This window comes from Prionailurus bengalensis, chromosome E4, assembly GCF_016509475.1.
Source record: "Prionailurus bengalensis isolate Pbe53 chromosome E4, Fcat_Pben_1.1_paternal_pri, whole genome shotgun sequence".
Classification (NCBI taxonomy): Eukaryota; Metazoa; Chordata; class Mammalia; order Carnivora; family Felidae; genus Prionailurus; species Prionailurus bengalensis.
The window spans coordinates 53305639-53330957 of NC_057360.1; the positions used below are offsets into that span (position 1 = coordinate 53305639).

The 25319-nt window shown below is 37.5% G+C and overlaps 1 protein-coding gene across 1 annotated transcript in view; it reads right to left on the reverse strand.

The window, feature by feature from the left end:
- USH2A (usherin) overlaps positions 1–25319 on the reverse strand; it is a 736138-nt gene that overhangs the window by 257326 nt on the left and 453493 nt on the right. Inside the window, exons 39-40 of the mRNA XM_043568966.1 lie at positions 5500–5650; positions 4764–4906 (exon numbers count right to left, since the gene is read on the reverse strand). Of these exons, the coding sequence (XP_043424901.1) occupies positions 4764–4906; positions 5500–5650 (294 nt within the window). The remainder of the gene's footprint in view (positions 1–4763; positions 4907–5499; positions 5651–25319) is intronic.

Sequence of the window (25319 nt, forward strand, 5' to 3'; positions counted from 1 at the left end):
AGTTACAATTCAGAACGAGATGTTGATGGTGCACAATACAAATCAAAATTCTGCGGTAGCAATGAGGAAGGAAGACTTCACAGAGGAGGTGACATTTGAGCTGAGGCTTGATGAATGAGTAGATTTTGCCAGACAACAAACAAGGAAGAAACTTGTTCCGTTCAATACAGATTTCAAGTAACATTGCAATGTCTTTCTTACTCCAGAAAAACCCCTGTTCCTTCGTAAACTGCCATGAGAATCTCAAAGATGAATGAGGGAGCTGGGGATCAGATACTCAAAAACGCTGACAGAAAAAATAAAGCAGAATCCAGGTACCAGGATAACGACCCTCATTGCTTCCTTCTTTGTTCAAGGTGTATTTTAAGCGTGGGAAAAATAACAAGGTCTAATATAATGAATAAAGTGTGTTCAGAGTATTTAAAAACCATAAGAGACTCTTGAGTGCTGAGAACAAACTGAGGGTTGATGGGGGTGGTGGGGGGGAGAGAGGAAAGTGGGTGATGAGCACTGAGGAGGGCACCTGTTGCGATGAGCACTGGGTGTTGTAAGGAAACCAGTTAGACAATAAATTATATTTAATATTAAAAAAATAAAATCCCACTGTGTAGCTGATAAGATACATACCCCTATCTATTAGCATACTCCAGGCCAACCTCAGGAACAATCTGTCTGTTAGCAAAATAATGAGCTCATGAAAAATTATGTAAGTAAATCTACAAAATAAACTGCTTGAATCCCACAGACTTTATTTAATAATGTCTCTTAGATTAGTGGTTACAAATATAAATGGGGGTGGCTCAGTCAGTTATATGTCCAACTTCGGGTCAAGTTATGATCTCAGGGTTTGTGGGTTCAAGCCCTGCGTGGGGCTTTCTGCTGTCAGCACAGAGCTCACTTTGGATCCTCTGACCCCTCTCTCTGCCTCTTCCCTGCAGATGCTCTCTCTCAAAAATAAGTCAACATTTAAAAATATATATACAGATAGGGAGTTTTTAAACTTCAAATTTCATAAAACAATCAGATTTTTAAAGTCTTTTAAAAATACATGATAACGAAATGGCCTACTCTAGAACCCGTTTGGGTTTTTGTTTTGTTTTGGAAGGAGAAAAATAATTTTTAGAAAACAATCTCATTTTTAGTAGGTTGATCTAATTGCCTGTGTATTCCATACATGTTTGTTGTTCAAATGTCTGAAATAAAGACATTTCACATTTCAATCTTGTTCCCTGAAAAACTTTGTGAGAAACAGATTTTCCAGCTTTTGATGGTCTAGGGAATCTACATTTTTAAATAAAAGTGGGCCATCTCATATTTTACACAGGGCAGGATTTTAGTAGGCCAAAGGACAGACCCCCATGCTGAGGTTGCAGGAAACTTGCCCTTCCAGCGGCTCCAATTCCTATGTGTGTATACTGCACAGAAAACCATTGTAAACACACAAGGGAAAGGGAAGAAAACAATCAGGAGCAATGGTTATTTCAGGTTAAAAAATACCAAAAATTTCAGTGGCTAGGTAAGTGTCTTCATGTTAGCAATCACACGTACCAAATCTAACACAATCTTTTTTTTTTTAAGATTTATTTATTTGCTTATTTTTTTGAGAGAGAGACAGAGCGCAAGTAGGGGAGGGGCAGAGAGAGAGGGAGACACAGAATCCAAAGCAGGCTCCATGCTCTGAGCTGTCAGCACAGAGCCTGATGTGGGGCTCGAACCCATGAACTGTGAGATCATGACCTGAGCCGAAGCTGGCCACTTAACTAACTGAGTCACCCAGGCGCCCCAGGTCTAACACAATCTTCATGCATTTTTGCAAATTGCAGACATGCCAGGTTCTTGGACTGCCAGCAGCATGCAACACACACACACACACACACACACACACACACACACACACACACCAAAAACCATGAGTTGTTTGTATTTACCTGGTTGCAAATAGTCGAACACTACACTGACCAACTTGGCTGGAACAAACATCTTTTATTAACACACGTTTAACAGGATTTAAAATATTCATAGGAAACGTGCATTATTATTATTTGGCATCAGCACACTAGATTTTTAAAAATGCATGGAACTGGATATTGGTGGCACTCTGATAGAAATGACAAATTATTTGAAAAAAAATCTATTAAAATTCTTCACAACCCTTTTCTCTGCCCATGAGAACTTCTCTTTGCACCCAAGCATTTGTTTCTCTGTGTACAGTTCATTTCCTGCCTTGGTATCTCTTTCTGGTTTCAGCAGTGTCACAGGCTTGATGAAAATCACAGTCTTGCCATATCACACTAAAAACACTGCACTTGGTGACCTGTGTTGGCACCAGAAACTTTTGAGGCTTTGGTTGATGTAGAAAGGTGCATATTGATGGTATGAAATTTAAATGTAGGCATGAGGTGACTTCTCAGTTTTATTCTGTAAGACGGTATGTAGAGTTTTTATATTAGACATTGCACTTGGGCACCTGGGAGGTGCCGGTCAGGATCAAGTATGAAGTGCGATTCTCGCATGGAGCTGTCAGCATGGGTGGTTTCGTGTGCAATGCTTTGAAGCCTTGACAGAAAAACTGCTTGTGCCCAATGCCAATCACTCACTCTTTGTCAACTCAATTGCACATCCTTTCAGAAATGGCATCCATCTCCACGGACACCCAAAATATAGAGTACACTGCCATTATGTCTCAGGGGTAAGCATACACTGGTAACTTAACCTGGAGGGGCAAAGGGCCAGCCTTTGGCTCTTTCATAATATATATGACTTTGCAGTGTGCACATGAAGCATACGAAGAAAGAAGTCATCAGTTTCAGGGAAAGGATTTAAATAAAAATGATGGCTGGGTTTCTTGGGTTAATCCTGCTATGTAATCATGTGTTACCAATTCTTAAGGAACATGAAGGGTTAATACTATTCCCTTCAAACCCAGTTCTAAAAATCACAAAGAAGGCAATGTCTTCAGTGCATGAAAATTCTAACCACATAGAGTCCATAGACTTGTTTTATGGTCACTTAAGGCAGGAGTAAGTTTGTTCAACAAAGAATGCTATGCTAGTTGGTACTTTGCAATGTTTTGTACTTTATTTATGTGATAACTTCTTGCCTGTAGATAGAAGATCATGGCTTCTATTCAATGAGAATCACCCCTGAGGAAACTCAAGCGTTGCTCATTCTCTGTGGCCATAGAAATTGTGGGTGCCAAAAAGGGGACTGTTTCTCTTCTCTTCCAATGTGGCATTCTATGGAGTCATCCTCTCTGCAGTGGGCTGAATCATTAAATACTTTTAGTTAACCTTTATTGAGTGCCATCAAGTATGCTATATCTAAGAAGGAGGATTAGAAGCCTATTTTCAGTTGTTTTTAAAATAATGTTTCTTTAAAAATCTATTTTGAGTATGAGCTCTCTAGTTCATAAATCTGCATACAGTCTGGTGACTAGGCTGCCAGGTTCCCTAGAGTGTGTGTGATGCTTCCCCTAAAAGGGGTGTAGGTGCATTGAGTGGTGCCTTAATGCTTTCTGGGTCTTGGGTGTCGTTTATTGCACTGTGCTGATAATTTACTAAATGGTACTCGAGAGACCAAAAGGACTGGATGTGCCCTTGTAAAGTACCTAACCTGCTCCTAGGGAATGATTACAAATTGGGAGAAATGGATGAAGTATTATATATTATTGTTCTTCATGGCCTTTTCAAAAAAAATAAAGTAAGCTTTAAGGAAGGTAAATAGTTCTGATTCTATCTCATTTGATGTCTTATCCTTACTAAAATAATATAATTAAGGGTATTGTAGCAATAAAAGAATCTACTTAATATACAATTGAGATTCTTTCAAATACCATATCTTTTGATTAATATCTAGCCTTTTGAAAGTCACTTGGGTCCTCATTGGATATAGAGCCAGAATGGCAATTGGCCAACAGAGCAACATCTTCTAAGAAGCCTCTGATTAAAAGACTTGACAAGATTAACCCTAAAAACCTCAATGTTCAAAAATACAGTGTCCTCATTCACTCCATATAGCTTGATTTAATTTCAAACTTTTCTAAAAAAAAAGTATACTTCCATATATATATATATATATATATATATATATATATATATATGCCCCTATAGAGGTCATTTATATAAAACTAAGCATTATAGCCAAATATTTATTTTCTATATATAACCTAGCAAAAACCTATATATGAAAACATAACTCTTTCATGACAGACTCGAAAGCCTCTTAATTGATTGTATAAGGCAATCCCAATCTAGTCTTCCTAATAGTGAAGAACCATTGTTATCAGATTATATTTCTCTATTCTGAAGTCTGTCTTTCAGGTGTGACTAAAAGTATAATGGGATCTGTTTCCAGGAAAAGGTATAACGACACGTTAAGCATCTTCATGAAGCAAGACCCCTATTTCATGTTCTTCTGCCTGTCAGGATTCCTCCAAAGCAGAGTACATTGAGTGGAAGATGATAACTTTCCTCTTGTAGGACACCTAGATGTACCCTGAAGGATAGAATGGGGCCATGCCATAATTTATTGCAAATTCCTTCTTCCTGTAGTAATTTTTCTTCTGAAGGCCTCACCCTCAAAATCCCCCAAGCCCCCATTTTTCTTCTTTCTGGAAGTCTGACTATCCTTGGCCTAGAAAAGATTATTGTCACTAAATGTCAAGAAAACAGGGGAGGCTTACTTCTCTGTTTTGGAAAAACTGAAGACATTTAAAAGCCCCTAATGTAGACGACATTTGGCTGTGTATTGTTCAGACCACTTACTGTCCTCTGTGGTCACGAACAGAATCCAGGAACTATGCGCACTGCCAAATCCATTGGAGGCAACCAAGCGAAACTCATATTCTGTGTACGGTTGGAGATCTCTCACTTCATAGCTTAACGATGCAGAAGGATTGGAAAATAACCTACATAGGAAAGAAATGTTAATTAGGAAGCTTTAGACATTCAAAGAAATAAAAACAAGTAAAATCTTACTGCAAGGAATTTTCAGAGAATGTCAAATTCCAGGCAAGTACTTCAATTTTCTGTTGTCACAGGAGATCTCTCTTAAAGTAAGGAACCACTTGGCTGAGGGCTTCTAATATTGCATTTATATGAGATGTAAATTCTAGTAGTATTGAGAAAATTCTAGTCTACTATTGAGGCTAATTGCCACGTGGAATTTGTAGACTAAGTATTATAATTTTGTATCTACAGTTCAGATAGCATTTCTTTTTTTAGTTCAGGTGTATGTCTGCTTTATGCAATACCTATGCCCATGAAAAGTTAAAGGTGAAGAAATCCTATATTAATGCTATATAAATGGAAAATAGATAATTTTGCTGAGCAAATAATTATGTCCTAAGGAATTGCTTGTCTTTTATTTGAACTTTTAAAAGGTGGCCTTTATTTGTTGCGAATGAGAACTGACCTATTCACAAATTAAGGTAAAGTAAGTTATGTCCATAACATATAATCCAGGTGACAGTTAGGAGGATAGACAAAGTAACAGGCTCACTCTAGATATCCATGGGTGGAGTGGCCGGGCCTCATCTGGAGTTGGTATCTGGGAGAGCTGGGAGCGTTGTTACGAGCTGGTGTAGACCAGACAACCTGAAGACTGGTTGGAGTGGCAGATGAAAGCCTCGGAGGCAACACGCCATCTGGAGCTGTCGAAAAACACAGATGAATTAGAGCAGAGAAAACTGTGGAGAACATATGTTGGATGGAATCGAAATGCTCCATATACTGGAAAAACTGTTCCTCAGGATCAACAACAATGTTAAACATGGTCCATTTAATTTAACATTTTCATTCCTGAACTACTGTACTTCCTTATTGTTCATTTCAACACAATTATGTTAGTATTTCAACCTGAAAAGCCAGCCCCCAAACAGCAAGACAAATGAACATGCAGCACATCCCCACCTGTACTTCTGTTTATCTAATTGAAAACATGTAGGGAACTTAGTGAACCAAATATTAAAGTAACTTTTTAAATTAACTCTTTCCTCAGCAATCAAGCAATCAAACAGTGAAGGAGTCCAGATGTTTTCTTTCTCTCATCGATTATCACCCATTGCCACTTAATCCCGCTTCTACTCATGATCACAACTGGCTTTCTTTCTTTTTTTTTTGGTGTTTTGAGGATGGTTTATTAAAATTGTATTTTCTACAATATTAAGTACACACGGTTGGCTGAAAATAGCACATTGCAGGTGTAATTCTCACTTAATGAAAACATAAAAACTGAAGTTCCTTCCCCCATGTGCTTTATACAGTCAGTTGCCCTTCTTCAAATATGTGGTGAGTTGAAGCCTACATGTTGCTTTTCCTAGTCTGGTTGAATCTCTGGCAAATTTTTCCTGAATTCAGCCTGTCTGCTTGATATAATCTATCAGGGAACTCTATCTGAATAGTTCTACGAAGTCTAACAGGAATGAAGGAAACTAAAGTCCATTTGACTTAAAAAAAATGACAAGATGAGTCTGATTATTAAATTAATTTTTCCAACAGGTATAACTTGAATGAAACTATCATATAAAAATTTGTTCCAAAGCTAGTCAGAAGCAAAGCTCTGTGACTTCAGGAGAATCAAGAATCACCTAACGGCTCTCAGCGTATGTTTCTTACCTTTGGGATGGGGATAGTTTTCCTTTGCAGGATTGTTGCGAAGATCGGAAGTGATGTAAATAAAGCACCTTGTTTTGGGTCCTGGTAATGATTAGTTAGTTGTTTTTGTGGTGATGATGATGATGATGATGATGATGACATCGGACTGATCTGAACTTTCTTTAGCATAATTTAAGTGCTAAGATACTGTAAGTTTTCAGGAAAATCCTAATTTTAATATAAGCTTCTTTTTTAAAAAGTTTATTTCTTTTTGAGGGAGAGAGAGAGAGGCACAAACAGCGGAAGGGCAGAGAGAAGGAGAGACAGAATGCCAAGTAGGTTCTGCACCATCGGCACAGAGCCTGATGCGGGGCTCGAACCCATGAACCGTGAGATTATGACCTGAGCTGAGATCAAGAGTCGAATGTTTGAGCAACTGAACCTTCCAAGTGCCCTGTAATGTAAGTTTCTAATTGCCAAGGATTACTAGAAGCCATTGGTGAGGAAGGAGAAGGGATTACAATAATTAAAATATCCAGCAGGGTTCATTTTCAACTTCTTTTTATACACAACCTTACGTAGGGTGTGATTTTATATACTTTCCCCCTCAGGAGAATGTGCCTGTGAACTAGGAAGCTAATGAATGGCCAGTGATGGGAAAAGACGAATTACATGATGTGATTCATCAATCTGTTGTAAGGGTCGAGTTCATCGATAATCCACTAATTTATTCTATAAGCATTTATTGAGCCTCTACTCTGTGCAAAGTATTCTTTGTGTGGAGGGGGAATAACACCGAGTGAAACAGATATGGCCCTTGACCCTATGGAACTTACATGTAAACAGAGGGAGCAAGCATTAAGCAAATGGGTACCTAAGATCATACCGGGTAGATAAGCTCAAGAGAAAAATAAAGCAGGGTAAGGGAAGAGAAAATGAAAGGGAGTGTGCCATTTTATTGTTAAGTAACAATTCAGATTGGATAGGAAAGCCATAGGAAGAACATGTCATTAGGTGACATTTGAGCAGAGACCTCAGTGACCATGAAAATGTCTGGAGGAAGGGCAACCCAGCCACAGGGGGCAGTAAGCACAAGGGCAGTGAGAGGGGAAAGAACTAGTTGTGTTTAAGGCACAGTGGAGACACCAAAGTGGCTGGAAATAGGCCAAGGAGAGGGAAAGGAAAAGAGGTTGGAGGGACAGGCAGGGTCTAGATCCTTCCAGATGCCTTCTAGTTCTAGGCTTTGAAAATCATACTAAAGACTTTGGGTTTCATTTGAAATGGATTTGTAGGCCATTGCAGGGTTTTAATACAGGACACGACATAATTTGGAACCTATAAAGACTACTCTATGCTAATGGGGGGGTGAGGGTAGACAAGGGAATCACCTATTATAGCAATCCAGGTAAAAGATGACAATAGCATGGATTCCAGTGACAGCAGCAGAGGTGGTGATATATTCTGCTGACCAAGTGAGTATGGATGGTATTTTGCTAAGAGAAAATAAGGGAGTGAAAGATGATGCCAGTGTGTTTAGCCTAACTGTCCAGGTGAATGGTGGTGCCATTACTGATCTGAGGAACGCTGAGGGGAGAAATCAGTTATGGGGCGGCGGGGGGGGGGATCAGTTCTGTTTTGTCCATGTTACATGGGAAAGGCATAAATTCATCTCTAGTGGGGACATCAAGGAAGAAGTGGGAGGTATGAGTTTGGATAAGAGTTGTGGATGAAGGCGTGTGGTATGTAACAGCTGAGATTTGATGAAACAACCTAGGAGGTGAATGTAGGTAGAGTGAGTGCAGAAGAGGTCTGTGAACTGAGCCATGAGGTCCCCCAACATTTTGAGGTCAGGAGGAAGGTTCTACCACAAAGGAGGCATAAAGGAGTGGTCAGTGAGGGAGGACAACTTAGAGAAGGTGTAGCCTGCAAGTCAAGTAAAGAAAGCATATCAAAAAGGACTGATCAACTCTGCGAAACATGCTGACAGTTTAAGGCATGAGACTGAGAATTATATTTTGCATTTGGCCAAACGCTGGAGGTGTTTGGTGACCTTGCCAAGAATAGATGTGTGCAGTGATGGGTGTGGCAGCATGACTGGAGATGGTTGAGGAGACAATTAGAGGGCAGAGAAGGAGGAAACAGTGAGTACAGGCAACTCTTCTGAGGGATTTTGTTCTAAAGGGGAGTAGAAAATAGGGCAGCATTTAAAGAAGCTTATGTAATTAAGGAAGGTGTTCTAAAAACTGGGAGATGCTAAAGTGTATACACACTTACTAGAAAGATCCAGAAGATATTTGGGGAAATGATGTAGCAGAAGGAAGAGTAATGGCCAGAGCAAATTTCTTGTGTTGGGAGAGACAGAGAGATAAGCCAGGGCACAATGGCTGTTGAATAGAGCAGGAATGGTACACCCATTGTGCAGAAGCGAATGCAGGGACAGGCAATTCAGAGAGAGAGGTAGATTTATTGATGGAAAAACACCAAGGATCTCTTCTGATGGACTCCATTTTCTCAGTGAGCAAAATAAAAGCAAAGGCATCAACTCAGTGCTAATGTGTGAGAGGGAATCATATGCTTTAAGAGAGATGAAACGAGAGGCGCTTGGGTGGCTCAGTCAGTTGAGCATCTGACTCTTGGTTTTGGCTCTCCGGTCATGATTTCATGGTTTCATGGGATCATGCCCCACATAGGGCTCTGCACCGACAGTGCAGAGCCTACTTAGAATTCTCTCTCTCCCTTTTTCTTTGCCCCTCACCTGCTTGCTCTCTCTCTCTCTCTCTCTCTCTCTCTCTCTCTCTCTCTCTCAAAAAATAAACAAACACTAAAACAAAAACAAAACAGAGAAATGAAATGGTATGAAATTGCTCCCTCAGTTAGTAGCCTAGGAAATGCAGTAGAACTGTTGTCCAGGGCCTCGTAGCCCATTATCCACTGCTAATAAAGACTTACTACCTGATAATTTATCTGTGAACACAAATAGGTTTAACACTGATTATCTCTTATTTGCTATATGTTTTTTTAACTGATTCATAATAAACGAACATACATTGAAAGAGCATTGGCAATAAGTACAAAATTGTGTATAATGTAGCACATATAGTCATGTCCCTAATTTGACTGTTTTCTTATCTAATTTTTCTGTGTCAAGGAATGTAATATCATCAACAACCCAAATTCGGAAAAAAAAACAACAGTTTGGATAAGTCATGGACATGAAAAAATTAGAGCTTTAAATATATACAGAAAAATCCATTCATGTGTTAAAAACTGCATTACCATGCTGTTAAGAAGGGAGAATTGCCCCAAACTAGGCTCCCTAATAGTAATATAGTATCCTGGGTTCTTTTCTGAGTGTTAACATCAAAAAAAGCACCCCATTAAATTGGTCATACTCTGCTTGTATAAAATTGCAAAATATTTCCAAACAGAGTGATCATCTTATATTATTTACGTACAACTATTCATTTTGTCTGCTTCTGGAAACACTGAATTCTGGACACCTTTCCTTCCCCTTTAGTTAACCCCTTTTATCCTAGACCTATTCCGTAGAGGCTCCTTAGCACCAAAGCGATAACTGGGAACTATAGCCATAATTCCACCTCTGGTTCCTTAACACAAGAGCCGTGTATCTATCAGCTTGATATATTGTCTCCAAGATGCTATGTTGCTCGAAAAGCTTCTCTCGAGTTTAATATGACCCTCACGGGGCAAGCACTCCACAGACAACCTCCTGAATCAACACATCTTGTCCAGTAAATACTAATTCTACACGGCAAGTGGATAAAACAGCTACCCCAATCTATAAATTCAAAGGAAGGGAGTTTTTTAATAAAATTTCAAATTTAACCTTTTTTGGAAGGCAAAATGAATACAACACATTAAGCCATAAATTAAATCATGGGTTGGATGAGTCTAGATGCTATAATCTTTTAAATGTACGATTTTATTAAACTTTTAAATGATGTGCACTTGTGGATTCTTCTCTGTCTAAAAAAACCCCAAAACAAACAGCATTCCCTAAACTTTTGCTCCTTACAAATTTATAGATCTCTGAGGGGAGCTCTAAAAAGCAAAAACAGAAGCTTTTTTCTTTTTTCCATGTGACTGGTGACTACCAAGGTTGCAGTGGTCAGAAGAGGAAACTTTTGGGGAGAAAATGAATTCAATATACTTCTCATATGCACCAATTTCTCAGGACAGCTACTAACTTGTTACAGTGTGTTTTTGGGTATATGTGTGTGCATTTAAAATACTGGAATAAAATACTGCATTAAAATATAGAAGAAATCTATGTTTTGTATTAAACTCAAATCTATAATAAAATATATCAGGGGCACCTGGCGGCTCAGTTGGTTGTGTCCAACTCTTGGTTTCGGGTCAGGTCATAATCTCACGGCTTGTGAGATCGAACTCCACGCTGGGCTCTGCGCTGACAGTGTGGAGTCTGCTTAAGATTGTCTCTCTCCCTCTCTCTCCGCCCCTCCCTTGATTGCTGCCTCTCTCTCTCTCTCTCTCTCTCTCTCTCTCTCTCTCTCTCTGTCAAAATAAATAAACATTAAAAAAATATACATCAAATGCCACTCTGGACAAGATTCTTTGCTGGGGGAGGGGAAAGGGCAGGTAGAGAGGAACGGGGGGTTAGACCATCTACTTTATATTTAGTAGAGAGATAAGACATGTCTCAAATACTATAACACAGAATGTATAAATAGCATAGAAGACGTATTAGTGCTTCCAGAGTTTCAGAAGTCGGAAACTCACATCCAAATGTGTACAGGACCTTGCCTTTCAAAGGAACAGGCCTTGAAAGGGCATTGCCACGGGAGCACTGTGAGATTGTTCAAATCGGGTAATTGTGTTCTCAGCCTGATTCCAGGGCCTAGAACTTCATCAACTCTGCCCATGCTCATTCCGAGCCGACATGATGCTTCTTCCTGGCTTCACTTGGAATCTGGCTCCAGCCTTGCCCATACTACCCCCACTCCCCCCACTCCCCCCACTTTAGAGGTTAGATTGTTGACATCCCCATTCAGGTTCCCCTGTTTACATAACAGGAGGGAAACCATGTCCTCTTTATCTACATGCATCCTGGCCGCACGATCGAACGGCCTGGCATGTATTCAAGATCCTTGCATTACACACTTCCTCCCATTTTCTGAAATAGCTATACATGAGCAAGGACTTTAAATTCTAGTTTCCAGAATGGAAAATTAAAGTTCAGACACATACATTGAGTCGTTGAGTCATGAACAAATTGAAAACAGAAGGCAAGACTCAATTTCCAGTCACTAAACCATATGTCATTAAAAAAAGATATTAATTATGAGGAAAATGCAGATGTGCTAACAAATGGACAGTCAACCTTGAGCACAAGGATGTACAAATAGAGCAGCATTAAATAGTGGCAAGTAGATTAAAATAGATTTCATGTTTGCAAAACAGTTTCTCATAAAATCTGACTTTCTGAACACATACTTTGTGCCAGGTTGTTTTTTTTTAAACACAATTATTTCTAATCCTAAGAATTACACTACAGAATTGTGGTGTTATCTCTTTGTAGTATAGATAAAGAGTCTGAAGCTCAGAGAGGTTGCATCTTTTATCTCAAACCACACAAAACGTGGTTACTGGCAGGATAAGGACTTGGTGCTCTGAATTCTATACCGCAAAACAGCACACTACAGTAAGTGACTGATCCTAGATGATAAATATTAAATTTTTTAAGTGAGCACAAAAGCAAACCATTTATAATAGTAACTACATTTGTTTTAGTAAAGATTGGGTTTATTTTTTTCTCTAAGTCATATCCTTAAACAGTTCTTTCCTGGTCTTGTTCATCCCCCACAAGGAACCTGATACAGAACTACTTATCTGAATTCACTAGTCCTCTGAAATTAGCCAAAGTCCACAGAAATTTAATGAAATACAAAACAGAGTCTTCATGTTAGTAAGAAAAATATATTAGAAAAATTAAATGTTATCGATAGGTATGCCATGGAATTTACTTTTGACTGTAGAATGCTAAAAATAAGACAAGAGCATTTCAAATGTGGAGTGCAGGTAGCTTAAAGGCCACCACCAAATACAGGATTCTTGCCTAAAACATCCCAGACAGGTGACATTCAGGCCTCTGTGTGTTCATTACCAGTGACAGGAAAATAGTTGTTTTGCAAGTTGCCTCATGACATTATTGGACATTTCTTATTGTTGGTGTGCTCCTTCTGATACAGAACTAAAAAAATTATATCACTTCTACAACACTTAGGGTGAATATAATCTTTTGTCCACATCGGGACCTCTGAGAGTGAAACAGCATACTCTAAATAATTAACTGGGCTTAATTAAGCTGCGGCAGTTATAAATTGCAACGAGCATGGACAATGGGTGCTGGTCATGCTCACACTGTACTCTTTAGGACCCTGTCTTCGTCATACTAACCCCTGAGAACAAGCCTCTACCACCATCACGGGACAGAACTTCAGGCATGTTTAAGTGGTTGTCTTCTCCTCCACTGAAGTTCCCCATTTCAGGCTACACATTGCTGCTTCCCCCAACCAGTTTCCAGGATTCCTCAACCATTATCTAGACATGGTACCTGACTTGGAAGTGTTCTAATTTGATAACATATCTTCAAAAATATGAAGCCTTATACCTAAACTAAACACTGTGCATTCTGACCAGAGTATATCACAGGGAAGCTCCCAACTTTCCTTTCCTCAAGGGATGTTGCTAAAAACTCACTAAGAATCTTAATTCTGGCCTGCTTAATATTGGAGTTCATCAATGTTATTCAGATTGGCTATAGAGTTGATTCAAAATGATCTTATGAATAGGTAAAAATGCCAGATCAGTCATTTTCCAACAAGCATGCAGAATCTGAGAGGAATGTTATTAAAGAAACAAAGTATTTAAGGGGATACTGTAGTGTCCAGCAGAATGCTTCCTTTACAGAAGATGTCCTACAAAAATGTATGGATGGATGAATGAATGGGTGGATAGATGGGCTTGTTGGTAGAGAGTGAGATCTGCAGAAAAATATCTTTCCCCTCTGACTCAATAATTCTTAGGTTCCACCCCACATTTTCCATTTACAAATAAAACCTCAATGACCTGAAAATGAATAATTTTTTAGCATCAAAGATTAATTGCTTGGAGAGTACTAACACAGCAGCGATATCAAGTTAGATCTGAACTACTACTTTATAGTACATTCACTTTATCATTTATTTGTCTCAATGCCCCAAATCGCAGATGTGCAAACTGAGGTTAGAAAGGTCAAACAACCAATCTGAACTATATGACTAACAGAATGGCAACGTACAGCCTCACGTGTCTGTTGTTTCCAAGACTGTAATTCATCTCTCAACACCAACTTGAATCTTAAATTTAAGTCTAACCGTGGCTTTTCCCCATAACACCAAAGTAATGGTAATATAAATTACTTAAAAGCAGAGATCTTATTTTTTGTGTCCTATGTAACCTAGGGTACTGACAAAATTTTGAGAATTTAGTATTGCTTATCAAAGAAATGTTAAACAAATGCTAACAATCCGTTTCTATAGAGTTAACACGACCCCTTTTTTAAAGTATGTATTTATGTATAAAATACGTGTTCGTGATAGAAAATTTGAAAATTACCAACCAAAGAAAGCAGGTATACATAATTACATGACCCGGAGATATCCATTCTTACGCTATTCTAGATTATCTCACCTGTCTTCTATACAAGTGTATCTATAAATAATATTTTTAAATGATTAAGCTAAATATGTTAAATAAATTATTTTGTAAACTTTGTTTGCTTTACAATATTAGGTGAAAACTCTATGCTATTGACTCATGTTTTGGTAACATGACTTTACAAAATAATTGCAGGTGATATTTTTATAGATATGGAATATTAACAAAGCTGATATTGATGGATCAAAAACTTGATTGATTTGAAATACCTATATATATTGACTGTATCATATATATACATTAACATACAGTGTTATATTAGTCTCAGGTATACAATACAATGATTTAATAATTCTGTATATTACTCAGTTTTCACCATGATAAGTACACTCATCATCTGTCAGCAAGCAACATTATTACGATATTATCGGCTCTCTTCCCTAGGTCGTACTTTTCATCTCAATGAATTACTCATTTTGTAACTGGAAGTTTGTACCTCTTAATTCCCTTTATCTGTTTTACCTATCCCCTGACCCACCTCCCCTCTGGCAACCACCAGTTCTGTTTGTTTGTTTCTTAAATTCCACTTAAGGGTGAAATCATATGCTTATTTCACTTAGCATTATACTCCCTAGGTTCATCCATGCTGTTGCAAATGGCAAAGTCTTATTCTTTTTCATGGCTGAGTAATATTCCATTCATCTTCTTTATTCACTAATCTATAGATGGACTCTTGGGTTGTTTCCATATCTTTGCTATTGTAAATAATCCTACAATGAACCTAGGGTGCATACAGCTTTTTGAATTAGCGTTTTCATTTTCTGTGGGTAAATAGCCAGTAGTGGAAATGCTAGATCATATGGTATTTCCATTTTTAATGTTTTTCTCCATTTTGTTTTCTACAGTGGCTGCACCAATATGCATTCCCACCAACAGGAGAAGGCAGTTGGCTATACTCATGGGAGTATTGGGGGCTAGATAATTAAAGCCAAAACATGGACTATAATTAAAATATTAAAAATAGGTTTACTGGCTATTTAATATTTCTTAGTTTCTAAAATGTTTGTTAACGCATTTTGCTCAACTAAAACTTTTTAAAATCTTTGATAAGCTTTTTATTACCTCAGATAGTCCTGAATATTTTGGGCAATTGCCACTCTCTTATTTGAGTCCAGTTAGCTCTTTAAACATTTTTAACTGAAATGGCTTATTACCAACTTCTTGAAATGTTTTTATTTAGTTTATTTTAGCTAAATCATAGAACAAATGTCTGTGCACTGGTAAAGAGCCATCAGATCTGAGTTCAAATACTGATTCTGCTATTTAGTTGTTGAACAAATACCTTAACCTCTCTATGCCTCAGTTTTCTCATCAATACAATAAGGATAAAAACTTCATAGAGTTGAATTGCAAGGATTAAACAAGATAATGTCTTATTTACATAATAAAATAAGGTAGACACTGTAAATACTATATGTTTGTTATTGTTATGAACCTGAACTTGTCTGTTATTCACACCGTCATGAACACCTTCATAGATTATTCCATAGAACACACTTTAGGCAAGTGTCACTGAGTTTATTAGTCTCACTCAGTTTATTACTATTTAGTGGCTAAAACAGTCCAACCAATCACTTTATAGCCCACACCACAGCAAACATTGTATACATGATAGAAATTCAGTATGTTTGGGAAATTTTTATGTTCATGATTGATTGTAAGCTACTTGAGGACAAGGAGTGTATATTATTATTTGTTTTCTGTTTTTAATTTTCTTCCCCAGCCTTGACAACTTTGCAGTGAGCTCTCTGTCAATGATTATTTGCAACAACAATCATATTTCTGAAAGAAGTAGATCTGATCCTGCACTATTTTGTAAGAACTTTAAACATTCACAATATTTAGAAAATGCATGTTCTGATGATACCCATTAAAGAGCTTAAAGTGCCCAGCTATCTTAATTTTGATCAGCTTAGTAACTGATTTTTACCTCATCAAACAGATGAGCCATGAAACTGAAGATCTCATTACATTTTAGTCAAAAAGACTGGAAAAATATTTTTCATTCATAATTTATAATTAACATTCCCCAATTTATTTTACATACATTATCTTGTAATATCTAAAGTATCCTCTTGATATAAGTAGTAGTATTTCCCTCATTTTATAGATAAACGTACATTTAGAGATGTTAAATATCTTTGGTTGGCTCAGATCCAGATTGTGCTTTTAACTATACCCTACTTTATATAAGGGGAATTAACGTTAGGCTAGGAGTCATATGATCTGAAGGTAAAGTTTATTTTGTTTTATTTTATGGAGATAAAGTTTAATTTTGAGAAGAGGAGAACTTATTGAGATGCTTTGGTGACACAGAAATTGTCAAAAGCTTAGAAAACTAAACTATGAAAAAAAAATTAAAAAAAAGAAAACTAAACTAACTACATTAGCATATGTTAAAATATTATGAAACATAATATTTTGGCTAATTAAGAAAACTCATTTTTCATTTCAAAACATAATCACAATTAACGTTTAAATGCACCTACATTTCTCATTTGATCTTACAAACATACCATGAATTAAATGGGTGGGCATTGCATTACTTTTACAGTCCCTTGTGATCGCCCAAACTGCCAGGCTGGGACAATGTATTTTGATTCAAAACTCGATCTTATTTCCTGTTGACTATGTAGCCTCCAAGCTATAAATATTGGAAGTATAGAAGGACTGAAATGTGTGATAAAGTTGTATTAATATTTTCATCCTCCCTGAAAAATTCATCTACACTTCCTCCTCTCTTCCCTTCCCGTCACGGTCCTGGGGGTTGTGTACATGGCACAGAACACACTAGCCACAGTCTCCACCTCTATGGGCATGAAAATATTGTCAAGTATTGGAAGGTTGGCACTGAAAAAATACAAAACCTGTGTGGTTAAATATGTACAAAGTGCTTAAGAGGAGAATGTCATGCCGCAAGAGATTATTAGAAAAGGCTGGCTTGACATTGGCTGAAAGAGCTAAGCCTCTCTAAGGAAGTGGTATTGAAACTAGAAGGAATAAGATTCTGCTGAGCTAGTATGGACCAGAACCTATAAGTTGATATAGAGGTAGGACTTATCTGTTGGAGAAACGCAGAGAAGGTTATTAAAGGTGGCATGTGCTCTATTGGAGGGTCTTAGAGGCCAGGTAAGGAGTCTGAAATTTATACTAAGAAGACAGAAAATCCTCCTCTCATTGACGTTATTCAGTTTAGTTTCGTAAGGTATTTTGGGGGGGGGGGAGGAATGGTGGGGCTACTGTATTAACTGCTAAATTGGCTGGATTGGATTCTGAAACTGATAAATAGATTTATCATTTATTTACATAACTTATTTTGATTTTTTTCATAAAAGTTGAGTGCAAAATATGAAAACAATCCAATACAATTCTTAATTTATCCCTGCATATCCAGGGACTAACACAGAGCCTGGCACATAGAAGAAGCCCTATTTTTAGTGATTGCATCTAGTTGGAGGACTTCAAATATCATCTATGTGCATGAACTTCCAAATGTTTATCTCTAGTATTTCCAGCTATTTGGTTTCCTTAGATTTATTTTGAAAAAAAATTTTTTAACGTTTTATTTATTTTTGAGACAGGGAGAGACAGAGCATGAACAGGGGAGGGTCAGAGAGAGGGAGACACAGAATCTGAAACAGGCTCCAGGCTCTGAGCTGTCAGCACAGAGCCCGACGCGGGGCTTGAACTCACGGACCGCGAGATCATGACCTGAGCTGAAGTTGGCCACTTAACCGACTGAGCCACCCAGGCGCCCCTCCTTAGATTTATTTTGTATAGACCATGCTTATGCAGGTCAATTAAGAATAAACACTCATGTCATTAGAGTCCCAAAAAGAGAGGAAAAAAACACTCATTGATTTTATAATTATTCACCTACCTAATTCTCCAAGTAATTTTAAAACACTTAAAATAAAACACAAGACAACATGGCTAAATAATGAAGAGAAAGGATCAGAAAATTATACTACAAAACCTAGGCTGAGGTTAGCTATTGCTGTCAAACACAAGATTCATTTCTGAGATGCGTGAGAGCCAAGGTACAACCAAAAAAAGGAATATGATGAGTTATCAGTGGACAAATATTTAAGTTATTTTAAGAACTTTTCAATTTTATAAAACTATTTGACATTTATTTTTATTTTTTTAAAGTTTTTATTTATTTATTTTTTAATTTTTTTTTAACATTTATTTATTTTTGAGACAGAGAGAGAGCATGAACAGGGGAGGGTCAGAGAAAGAGGGAGACACAGAATCTGAAACAGGCTCCAGAATCTGAGCTGTCAGCACAGAGCCCGATGTGGGGCTCGAACCCACGGACCGCGAGATCATGACCTGAGCGAAATCAGACGCTTAGCCGACTGAGCCACCCAGGCGCCCCATAAAGTTTTTAATGTTTATTTATTTTTGAAAGACAGAGAGAGACAGAGCACAAGCAGGAGAGGAGCAGAGAGAGAGAGAGAGAGGGAAACACAGAATCCGAAGCAGGCTCCAGGCTCTGAGCTGTCAGCACGTAGCCCGATGCGGGGCTCGAACTCAGGAACCTTGAGATCATGACCTAAGCTGAAGTTGGACGCTTAACCCACTGAGCCACCCAGGCGCCCCAAAACTATTTGACAGTTAAAGAATTGTTTTCAGATTATTCTTTTTCTCCCATATTTTCATTTTATGGGAATGAATATTTAAGGAACCGGGTCAACAATGGATTCTAATTATTTAATGAAATAATTTGCAGTTTTACAAAATGAGAGAATGGCTGTAAATCAATTAATTTTTCTGAATTCTAAAAATGACTCCTTATACTAGCTCATCAAATAAATAGGATACTACTTTGTGCTTAAAACAGGCAACCCTAACAACCTTGACATAGTTGTCTTACCTCATTGTTTGCAAACACATATTGTCCTAGTGTATTAGCAATCTCCCCTCTCCCAAAGTAAAATCAAGCTCTGAGTACCCCTGATTCATTCCAGTGTTTCCTGGAGATTTCCAAGGGCCATCCAGAACTTGCAGTAAATACAATTATAAACAACAACAAAATGGCAGCCACAGCCTTCAGCTTCATGAGGAAATGCACTATATCTGTCCCAGCAATCTTTCTAGCCCAGGAACTAGGAGTATGCCTGGCAACTAGAAAGAACTCAGTAAATGTTTTTTGAGTGAATGAAAGTTGAACAAAGTTCAGAGTTTTGGTCAAGATTTTGATTTTATTATATTAAGGGTTTTTAACAAATTGACAACTTTAATGACTTCGGTTAACTGCCTCATAAAAGATGCTAACGTGTTGATATTCATTAGTAAAGATAAACATACCAAAATAGTAAAGTCAATTTTGAGTATTTATCTTATAGCAGGCACTGAACTAAATGCTTTATACAAATTATCACATTTAAGGGGCGCCTGGGTGGCTCAGTCAGTTGAGCCTCCGACTTCGGCTCAGGTCATGATCTCACGGTTTGTGAGTTCGAGCCCCGCATGGGGCTCTGTGCTGACAGCTAGGAGCCTGGAGCCTGCTTCGGATTCTGTGTCTCCCTCTCTCTCTGCTCCTCCCCCACTTGTGCTCTGTCTCTCTCTGTCTCAAAAATAAATAAACATTAAAAAAATTTTCTTTAAATTATCACATTTAATCCAGATAATAGTCCTATATGTAAAGTGAGGTGGGTCAAGAAAAGGAGGCTTAGATGGAAGTTTTAGTCTATTTGGTTGCTATAACAAAATATTATAAACTGGATACATTATGTAATAAACATAAATTTATTTCCCACAGTTCTGGATGCTGGGAAGACCACGATGAATGCACTCGTGGATCCGGTGTCTGGGGAGAGCCCACTTGCAGATTCATGGATGTGTCTTCCTGTTATGTTTTCACATGGTGGAAGGGGGACAAGGCTTCTTTTGTAAAGGTATTAATCCTATTCATGAGGGCTCCACCCTGATGCCCTAATTACTTCCCAAGCTCCCACCTCCTAACACCCTCACATTGGGTGTTAGGCTTCAACACGTGAATCTTGGGAAAACTCAACTATTGGGGCCATAGCAGACATGATATGTGACTTACATGAGGCCATATAGATAATAAGTAGTTGAGTTACTGTTTGAACCCAGCAACCTCTCTCCAAAACCTAATTTTCTTACTGTTATCTTAAATAATGCCTTTTATAGTGACCTGGCCAAGCCAAAATCTTGCCCCTCCTCAGAGAAGAGTGTGGCTGCCTCCTTTCTCTGTGTTTTCCCCACCTGCCCCACAGGAGTCTAAGGAACCAGCTGTGAGTCTGGATACAACTTTGAGAAGCAGAGGAATCTCAGAGCCAGGAGGTTCGAAAGGAAGTAAAATATTTTTGAAGTATTTTTTTTCTTTCTTTCTTTTTTTTTAATAATTATTCCTTTTAAATCTCAAGGAGGTTTATTTGCAGGTAGACGTTTGGAGAAACTGTTTCTGTCCTTCTTTGCCTCAGTCTGTCTCTCCATTTATCAGGATTTTCTTTTTCTCTTACTTGTCAAGGCACCTTTGTTTCTGAAAGCTCCCAGAAAGGTCTCCAGAGAAAAATAGAAAAATAAGATGCATAACAATGACTATAGGCATTATAGACCCAAACTCAAGAAATGATGACATTTTCTCAAGGTTATTACCAATCTAGTAGAGGAGTATTTAGAACAAAAGCCCTAGGAAGAAAGTGTGTGTGTAAAATAAATTTTTGTAAAAAAAAAATCTATCATTTACCTTTCAGCTCAGTGACAAAATAAACTGTTTTAGAATACACGACTGGATAAAATCTGAGAATGGTACATTTGTGTTTGATCTTTCACTGACTCGTTTGGGTCTACCTTTCTGAGGTAAATTCAAAATCTCACCAACATTTCATTGGTATGAGAATACATCAGTCAAAATTGGTGCAAATACTTGTCAAAAGTTACACGAAACCCAATTGGCAGATCTCTCCTAGCTCTAGTAATTGTTCTTCATGAAATGAAAAATTGTCCCTGTGTTCGCTAAGAATTCTTTAATTAGAATGGAAAAGAAGCGAGGATATTCCCAGTTACAGTTTATAATAGGAGTAATATAGAAAGGGGTGGCAGAGGTGGGTCAAGGGCACCAGAATAAAAAGACACCACTGAATACTAATTGCTATTGACCATTTTGAGAAACAAAGGATTCCACTTCACATTAGCATCCATAGGACCAAGGCAACATACCTTCAACTCCACCTCCCTTTGTGGTTTAAGATTAAAGTATTGCTTAAAATTACTCTGCAAGACAGTTTCAGTGAATTTGTTAACCAGGAAACATCAGACAGACTGAAGTCATCCTCTGTTAATTTTGAAATACCCCAAAGCTGTGAATGATGTAGCTCATTGTGCTCAAAGAAAAATAGGGATTTTGAATTTCATTAGATACATTATTTGTTCAACTAGAATGTGGAACTGTCACTTTGTCAGACTAATTAGAAGCCCTGAAGTTGGTGGTCATAATGCCCAGAAGAATTTTTTGTTGTCGTTACAATCTCAAACCACCAGCCAAATTGTATTCTTTTCCCTTGTAGATATGCTACATTTAGACACTCTATTTAAGCCCCTGCTTGTGACATTTGAATTCCTCTTAGTATTCCTAAGAGTACTTCTTAGTATTCCTATTATTTTGAATACCATCGTATTCATCCAAATTAGTTTCCAGGCAACATAGATTAAATTCTTTTTCCTTGAGAATCTGATTGCTTGAGCCCTTTAGGTAGAGTGTATCTTCAATTGGAAAAATATTCTAAAATATGTAACAAAAATATTAATGGATAAAGTCTATACTATTTTTAGTTAAAATATTGTTCATTCACTTCATTTAAAATAATTCCCTGAAGAATCTTACTTTTGTAAAATTAAAAAAAAATAGATGTGCTTAGCAAGGTTAATGAACAATTTTAATGATGAGTAAATTCAAGCTAAGTCAAAGCCATTCTCTTTATAAGGAGTGCACAAAATATTCCATTGAATGCGTCCAACAAGAACAATAGTTAAAAAACTAACTCAGGTAGTTAAGAAAATAAACTATTGCATTTTAGAACTAGAACCATGACTCTTTCTAACATTGCCACTGAATCTACTATACTGGAAAAACAAGAAGCAAGAAGTTAAGTGATCTTTAAATAGCTTACAAAATTTTCGCCATTTAAGGATGAAAGAACGAAAGGGGATTGGTTATAAAATCATCTTAACGATAGGAGCAGATCTAAAATTCAAGTTGATTAATAAATTACTCAACTAATAACTAGATCTAGTCTTAAAACACCAAGACTGCATGCAGGACACCCTTTACCTCAATAGGCCATTACTTTCACATTCTCTATTAAGAAAAGTGAAATAAAAGTTATCATTAGGGTAAAAAGTGCTGAAAGACTTCTAAGAACTGATTTCAGCCCAGGAAGTAGCAGAAAAGTTGAGAATAAAAAATTGATACTCATTTGACCACAGTCATGATTAATAACTAGATAATTAAGTTCATGTGTAGAAAATCTATAATCACGGTATTAGTGAGTTATTTGTTTTAGTAATTTAGCCACACAATTGCCATCCAGTGTAACATTGGTATTAGAAAGCATATGGCATTAATGCCAAGGAATTTTGTCAGTTTCAGGTGAATAAACCTGGGGGAAATTCAGAAGTAAAAAACAAATGTATTATCGTTAATAATGCTTTCTTAATTTATATGTAGCACAAATTAGAATATCTACTTTTGACAAATAGCATAGTAAACAAAACATAGCTTTGCCTAGCTGAAGAAAGCATGGATCACCTCTAATTCTCAAGAATTTTCAATTTTCAATTGAAGTTTTCAATTTCAATTAGTAATTTAAAAAATGATTATTTAGTATATTGCACAGACATGATAGGATATCTCCTCCTTCACCTTAAAAGTTTAATTCAAATGTTCCCTATCTACCAGGAATCAGTAGCCATTGAAAAGTGGGAGGCTAATTTGTGGCTATCCAATCTTCTCACATACAATGGGGAGGATATAACTTTGCAATGCAATACGCAATTATTATGTGTCCAGCACTGTCACATTCTTTGCATGCATTTATCCTAATTACTTCTCTCAATGTCAACCTATGACTACTATTTCTCCCATTTTTATAGAAAGAAAAACCTGAGGCAAAGTATAACTGTATAACTTGATCAAAGTCTCATAGCTAGCAAGAGGAGAAATATAGGGGGCACCTGGGTGGCTCAGTCGGTTAAGCGTCCAACTTCAGCTCAGGTATGATCTCACAGTTCGTGGGTTTGAACCCCACAACAGGCTCTGTGCCGACAGCTCAGAGCCTGGAGCCTGCTTCAGATTCTGTGTCTCCCTCTCTCTCTGTCCCTCTTTCGCTCATGCTCTCTCTCTCTTAAAAATAAGTAAATAAACATTAAAAAAAAAAAGAGGAGAAATTTAGTTTTGAACCCAATATGGTTGATTTTAGAATCCATGCTCTTAATCACTAGGATAATTTACTTGTGTGTGAGTGTGAGTGTGCATATGTGTGCACAGGTTACAGATCAATGGAGGAGATACAGAAAATGATATTCTTATCATGTTATTCTTATCTTGAATACTACATTTTTTCCTCAAGCAACTTTTAATCTCATAGTTTTTCTGGACTAAGAATTTGCAAGTGCTGTCTTTCTTTTCTAAGAGAGCATTGACAAAAAGGTAAAAGTTAACTTTAGTTGATGAAGAATGTTTCACTTTTCATAAAACCTAGCTACACGAGAAGTAATTTAATCTAATCCTTTCTGAGAACATTTCTCAAATATATTTAAATCTTACTGATTTCAGAGTAGCCTGCATCCATTCACTAGTTACACAATGAGACTGGTCATGTCACCATCAGACATAGTAACAGAAATTACTGTATGTTTTATTAAAAACCTATTTTTGTCTCTCTCTCTTTTTTATCCCAAAGTCTAATTTAGTTGTTGTTCCCTTAGGTACAAAGTACACAGTTCATAATTCATTTGATATAAAATGTCAGTTTAGATTCTTGCCTGTCTTTGATAAATGAGAAAAAACATGTACATTTCAATTTCCTCAATGCCAGAACAACCAGGAACAACCCCCTGTTGTGCTTCTCAAAGACCTTTGTGTTAAATTAAACATCAAGATTCTGAAACTGTGGGGAAGGATATTTCCAAGACAGAGAGTACAAGTACATGAGACAGAGGGAGACAGCTGATGCTTTTCCTACCAGTCGAGTGATATCCCCCAAAGAGCACCTTTGATCCTCAAATTAGTCCTCACTTATAATTTAATATACCACAACCAGTCTGCTGTTTCCTTACATTTAGCTTTAAGAGGCAGTTGTTAGAATCATCAGGCAAAATAAAAATTTAGACGTTTGGAGGTTGGTTTAATTTCCAAGTTAACTAGTGATGGGTTATGTATATTTTGTGCTCGTTACATATCATACTTTATATTCTCCAAACAAATCATCAAGTGCCTACTCCTGTGCCGCCTGATCTTCTCAGTGTGTGTCCATCCTTTGCCCTCTACCAAAACCCATTGAGGATGGTTATGGGATTATAAACTCCCTTTCCAGATGAACAAATTGAGGCCTTGGGAGGAGATGACTTCCTTGAGATCACACAATCGGTAAATGGAAATGGTGGGTGGTGGGGATGGTGGGTGGTGATGTAGTTAAAATTCATATAGTTGGACAGACACAGCAGCCTATGTGCTTAACAAATGCACAACAGAAGAGACATGCTCACTTGAGACTTTACAGAATCAACTATGTGAACAAGATTCGAGTCTTTTTATGTGGCCATGCCCTCTTTTGCAGACTCTGATGAGGTGAGTACTCCCCCTTTGTGATGGCCCTGAGGACATAGATGGTCATTCCTGTGACTGCTCCATGGAATGATTCTCTTACACACTCACACTGTTCACACTCCTGAGTTCCCCAGTATTCTAATTGTGAATAAATGTCCTCATTCCACTGCTGTGTTTTTAATCTG